Raw genomic sequence first — 6,469 nt, forward strand, 5'->3', positions numbered from 1 at the left:
ACGAAAATCCAGTTTAGGCAGAAAGTGATATCGCTGATAAGCCTGTGCAGCCCGCATCTGTGATGACTATTTACGCACATGCATTTAACCCAGTTTTCTCAAAACGCGACTCAATTGGGTTCAGCATTTCGATGATGATATCGCATTTTATGTTCCACACAGAAGTACAATATAATAATCAAAGCAATGCATTCAACAAAAATACTAACTTTAATAATATTTGACTCAAAAGTTCATATAGAACAGTTCATATAAAGCGCAAAGCATGTATTTCCATTTCAAGTTTCGTGTAGTATAGTATATTAAACATTACAAAGCTGCGCTATTGAAAAATGGGGCTTAATGCGGTAGTCCGCACAGGCTAATCTGTGACGACACTTTCCGTGTTTTTACCACATTTATATAGCGCCATTTTCATACAGCATGAGCGTTCAGAGGCGCTTCACATTTTGCCCCCTGATCACTGGGTCAAAAGTCGTCCGTTAACATCTTGGTGCAGTATGCAGCCACAGCACATTGGCTTAATTCCCTCACAGGTACCAATTTATGCACCTGGATGGAAGAACCAAATGTGAGATAAATTTCTTGCTCAGAAAAATTCCAGTGGTCAGGGCGGGATTCGAGACCTGTCGATGTCTAAGCCAGCGTCCGACCATTAGACCACTGCTCCCCGGCTTAAACTGGATTTTGCTAGGAAGAGACTTCCATAAAACCAAAAACACCATAAACGTGGAAAGTGAGTCCTGATTAGCCTTTGATCCATTTTCCTAGATAGAGCCTTACATTTTCCTAGATAGAGCCTTACATGTTTCCTGGATAGAGCCTTACATTTCCTAAATAGAGCCTTACATGTTTCCTAGATAGAGCCTTACATGTTTCCTAGATAGAGCCTTACATTTCCTAGATAGAGCCTTACATTTTCCTAAATAGAGCCTTACATGTTTCCTAGATAGAGCCTTACATGTTTCCTAGATAGAGCCTTACATTTTCCTAGATAGAGCCTTACCTTTTCCTAGATAGAGCCTTACATTTTCCTAGATAGAGCCTTACATTTTCCTAGATAGAGCCTTACATTTTCCTAGATAGAGCCTTACATTTTTCCTAGATAGAGCCTTACATTTTCCTAGATAGAGCCTTACATGTTTCCTAGATAGAGCCTTACATTTTCCTAGATAGAGCCTTACATTTCCTAGATAGAGCCTTACATTTTCCTAGATAGAGCCTTACATGTTTCCTAGATAGAGCCTTACATTTTCCTAGATAGAGCCTTACATTTTCCTAGAAAGAGCCTTACGTTTTCCTAGATAGAGCCTTACATGTTTCCTAGATAGAGCCTTACATGTTTCCTAGATAGAGCCTTACATTTTCCTTGATAGAGCCTTACATGTTTTCAACGTTTCATATTTTTATATTTGAAAGAAAGGCGAACACCAGCCTTTCACATACTGAACTTTAAATTGGTTTTTACTTGAAATGCCTCTGCGATAGTCTGCGAATCCTTGTCACTCAGGTCATTGCCTGCAAGAACAGATACGGGTATTAAGTAAACATGTATCTTACATCGTACAGAATACTCTTTTTTGATTGGCTAAGCTGACTGTGTTTTTTCCCATTTTAGATGGATGACTTTTAACATGAGGTCAGTAACGTCAAATGACGTCACTGATGCAAACAGTCTCCTCGTATTACGTTGATAATGGAAAATAACAGGTACTCAATAAGATAAATAAAATAAGATAAACTTCTTAATGACACCGCATGATCTGATACAGGGTGGTATATTTATATTATTTTCTACCCTGTATCGTGTGGGGTCAGTTACAAGCCGTGTATATAACACTTTCAGCTTTATCACGTAGATACCCGGTACGTATTTTGACGCATATGTAGTCCCTTCGAAAGTTAATCTTAATTAAAGATCTTTCTTACTAAATTCTAGTTTTAAAGACTTCGTTTCCAACTCTTAGATACTGATGAGCAGCAAAGAGAATTAACCCTGAACAGACTGCGAGTTACTCGCAGGCTGTTCTGGTTTTATGCTTTTTGCACACAGCCATTTTCACTTGCTTCTGAGTTGGAAAAGTCTTAAACAGTATTTCCCCCTAAATATATACATAGATTACATCAATCACAGTATGGTCACTTCAGTTATATATTTTATCTGATAACAGTGTGTATTTGATATATTGATGAAAATATTAAAACAAACTCTAACAATGTGAACATACAATTTCGATCGCTCTTCTAGTGGGACTCGAACACACGTCTACAAAATTCGCTACTGCACTATAACCCCGTTGTTGAAGTTGCGCATTAGAATAGAGATAACGTATGTACATTTTATTCAATTTTACTAATACTACAGACTTGCCCGCACTCGCTAATAGCGTCCCAAATCAACATTTCTTAATTTAAAAAAAAGGTTATAAAGACGTATATTTTATAAATCCCCATTAAACAAACTTCTTAATAGAAAATCTAATTCTTCAAGTTTTAATAATGTCATACCATATTAATCGTGGATATGCTTAATTTAAAGCTTATTGAATGACGCCCGGCGAGAAGTTGGGCTCGGAAGTCCATGAACAGATTTAAACGGTGTGCAAAGACCGTTCCAAGGCAATGATCCAAGTTGCATTCATTTTAGTTCGAATGATCACTTGAGATCCCTGCAAATGTTCTTAACAGCAAACACACCAAATAGGTGAAGACTGAAGGCTTTTTAATACATTGAGCTGAATGAACGTAAACACAAATGCGCTCAGGGAAAACAGGGCTAAATGCAGTCTTCTCAGATAGGACACTTTACACGTAGAGTTGGTTTACGTTTACATGATACCTTCTTTGAACGAAAAAGACATAAAGCGGAAAGTCTTGTCCCAGATTAGCATGTGCTTCTGCACAGGTGAATCTGGGACGACAATTTACACACATGCATTAAGCACAGTCTTCCCAGAACTTGGTACGAATGATCTCCTGAGATCCACGTATCTGTTCTCAACAAAAATATATCAAAGTTAACAACAAAATAAGGATTGAGAAATCGTAGTTTTTATCATCATTAAAAAGCAAGTAAAACTGTAGCCAATATCAAGGTGACGCGCTTTACCGGACATGTCGATGTTCCTCAGGGTGACGTTAGCGTGCAGCACGCGACAGATCGCCGCACACCCGACACTGCCTAGCTTGTTGTTGGCCAGATTCTGTGAAGAACAAAAATAAGAAGGTCTTGAGGTAAGGCCGGGTTTCCATGCATCCGTGTCCGCGCTCCGCGTTCCGTGTCCGCGTTCCGTATACGGACACGGAGTATCTATTCCATGCATCCGCTTATTATTTTAGCCTTTCCGTGTAAAATGGTGACTGCTGCGGCAGTACTGCATGTAAGTAGACGGAAACGCAGACATAGGTACTGGACACGTGCCATCATAAGAAACCGTCAAACTTACGGCACATACTACCATCTTGTTAGAGTTCAGGACCTACTTCCTTCTCAGTAGACGTCAGTTCGGCGATGTGCTGTCGGTTGTAGAAGAACAGCTGAATCGCATAGACAAAAGAAGAACATAAATAGCGACTTCTTATAGCGTTATATCTTGTTTGAAATATATACTGTGTCTTTTGAAAAGCAGACGATATATATTCGCATATTACTATTCTCCCTTACCTGAAACGTAATCAATTGACATTTCGTTAGCTATGCTTTTCCAGATGTTTGATGCAATGTCTTTGTCTTTGTATTCTTTCATACGTTGGTTGTATATTTCAGGGTGATCCCTTACTATTTTTTTTACTAATATATATGCTTCAAAGTCGACCATTCATATTGACTGCCGTCCGTGTACTGAGTCCGCGTCGATTTACCAAGCGATTTTTCACGGACGCATTACGCGGACGAAAATGCGGACGCGGAACGCGGATACATGGAATAGCTCCAACAGATTTTCAACCAGTTCGTTTTTTCGCGGACACGGACACACGGACACGGAACGCGGAGACATGGAAGCCCGGCCTAATGGCGCAGCAATTTAAATACGTTAACAATAGAACATAGAGTTACAATTCTATGTGAAACTGTGTTACTAGTATTTTATTGATATCAAATGGACGATACTAGTATAACAACCTCGTTTTATGTTTTAATACACTGAATGCACATCAATTATGTCCACAACCTTGATACATGACTCTGATTTATCTGACACATGCATCCCCTTCTCACTGGCACTATCCCGTCGATTTTCTCTCAGACATTTATCCCTCTCATCTATGCCGCTCTTCCACCCCACCCCAACTCACAAATCTTGTCAAAATCCCTCTCACAGTACCGGTTCTTCCATCAACCTCCCAACTCACAATTCTTGTCAAAATCCCTCTGATCTTACCCGCTCCTCCACCTTACCCCAAACCACAATCCTTGTCAAATCTCTCTCATCTTACCCGCTGCTCCACCCACCCCAACTCACAATTCTTGTCAAACTCCCTCTCACAGTACGGCTCTTCCATCCACTCCCAACTCACAATTCTTGTACAATCCACGCTACCGTACCGGCTCTTTCACCCCCCTCCCAACTCAAAATTTCTTGTACCAAACAGTATCCTTTTGACTTAATTTACAAGCCAGCAGCTCCTCTGGTTTAGATGATTTCACTCGGCGCCATTATCGCCCTCCTATCAGTTTACCCTTCAACTTACCGTTACCCCTTTTTAATACAGTTGCCCCTATACCACTTCAGACGTTACTACTCGTACCAGTTCCCATTAATCACCCCAGTAACTTAACTCTATCAGCATCCCATCTTTTTCTGGCAGTAAGCCAGTAACCAAACTAAATGTTCCCTTCTACCATCCAGTAATCACTCCCGCTCCAAGTTTTGCACCATATACCACTACCACACCAGTTACATCTCTGCACCAGTTTCGCCTATTTTACCTCGTGTTTCCTCGTTACAACTATTTTACACTCTCTCTCTCTCTCCACAAGTGACGCGTCCCTTTGCCCCTCCCTCCTACCAACAACCCTCCCCCCCCTTTCATACAGGCTCTGTGATGTAGCAGTTCTCCTTCAGCATAGCGGCCGCATACTCCCCTCCCTCTCCGCACAGCCAGTTGTCCTCCCAAATCAAGTGCCAAGATGAAAGTATTGTTCTGCAAGTGACAATACGGACTTGATGTTTACCAGAGAAGGTAACAGGAATGATTAATTTGTGTTTTGGTATTATAATTTGTGCAACACTTTAAACGACTTTTATATAGTCTTATAGTATATAATATATTTTACTGGCTTATCAGAGACGACACTTTGCGCTTTTATGATATTTATTTTTTTTTCAAGAAAGTCAATTCATCGCCCGAATCCAGTTTTGGCGGAATGTGTCGTCCCTGATTATACTGTGCGGACTTCACAGGCTAATCTGGGACGACGCTTTACGCACATGAATTAAACCCCCGCTGCTCATAAATATTTGTTTGCAAATATATTTAATGACATTTTTTTAAATATGAAAATCTTTCAACGAATGCCTTTAAAATAAAAGTTAGAAGTATCTACTAATTTGAATTTAACATGTCTGGCTTGTGGTGTTGTATGCTTTGTAATGGATGTGTACGTATTTAATCCCCCAAAAATGTGTGTGCATGACAAACAATAACGAGATATAAACGGCGACAAAAGGTATTGATTGATGTAAACGCATGTTGTTTATAACATATACATACCACTTTCAATCATGTATAACCGAGTATTAAGGAAAAACTTACTTAGATATGGGAATTATCGCGCCTCAGCCTCATTATTGATTGCTATTGAGAGCTCGGTTATACAACTGACAGATAGTATTATAAAGATCAAACGGAATACACTGGCGAGAATGAGCTATAATCATTATGGATTTCGATTACGTATATATTGTTCAGTTTTCACTTCAAGCTAAACACGCTTTTCATTTCAAATAAATTAAAATCGTTTTTTAAGTAGATAATCGCTTAAAACGAACGCAAACGCTTTTTTACCTGTGAACATAACATAACTGATCGCTAAAGCATTTTTTTCAAATGTGGATGTTCAAATGTAGAATCACAAAAAAACGGACAAAACATGTTTGTTTTTTGCATAAGTCTTTAAGCAAGTTAAATAAATGTGTCGTGAGATTAGCAACTAACATTACAGTCAGTGCAGTCCGCACATGCTAATCAGGGGGCCGATACTTCCCGCCTAAACTGGATTCTCGTAAAGAAGACACTTCTTTAAACAAAAGATCAATAAAATCGGATAGTTACGTCCAGATCGGACATGCATTAGGCCCAATCTTTTTCCAAAACGCGGCTCAAATTAATTTGTTTTAACTACAAACCCTCAGTCCTCAGTGTTGTTTTGCTCCAATGTTCTCAGTGTTTTTTTGCAAATCTCAGAAAAAGTAGGGACATCGCCACTTTAAGTCTCTTTTAGTAATACAGCATTTTGACCCTTACC

The 6,469-nt window shown here is 39.4% G+C and overlaps 3 protein-coding genes across 4 annotated transcripts in view; 2 read left to right on the top strand and 1 right to left on the bottom strand.

The window, feature by feature from the left end:
- LOC127871242 (perlucin-like protein) overlaps nucleotides 1-6,469 on the top strand; it is a 207,435-nt gene that overhangs the window by 124,185 nt on the left and 76,781 nt on the right. The window lies entirely within an intron of this gene.
- LOC127871243 (snaclec 1-like) overlaps nucleotides 1-6,469 on the top strand; it is a 301,714-nt gene that overhangs the window by 24,427 nt on the left and 270,818 nt on the right. The gene's annotated exons all lie outside the window — the stretch shown is intronic.
- LOC127871240 (leucine-rich repeat-containing protein 74A-like) overlaps nucleotides 1-6,469 on the bottom strand; it is a 317,610-nt gene that overhangs the window by 13,546 nt on the left and 297,595 nt on the right. Inside the window, exons 5-6 of the mRNA XM_052413985.1 lie at nucleotides 3,110-3,203; nucleotides 1,469-1,518 (exon numbers count right to left, since the gene is read on the bottom strand). Of these exons, the coding sequence (XP_052269945.1) occupies nucleotides 1,469-1,518; nucleotides 3,110-3,203 (144 nt within the window). The remainder of the gene's footprint in view (nucleotides 1-1,468; nucleotides 1,519-3,109; nucleotides 3,204-6,469) is intronic.

Source organism: Dreissena polymorpha, chromosome 3 (assembly GCF_020536995.1).
Source record: "Dreissena polymorpha isolate Duluth1 chromosome 3, UMN_Dpol_1.0, whole genome shotgun sequence".
Taxonomy (NCBI): Eukaryota; Metazoa; Mollusca; class Bivalvia; order Myida; family Dreissenidae; genus Dreissena; species Dreissena polymorpha.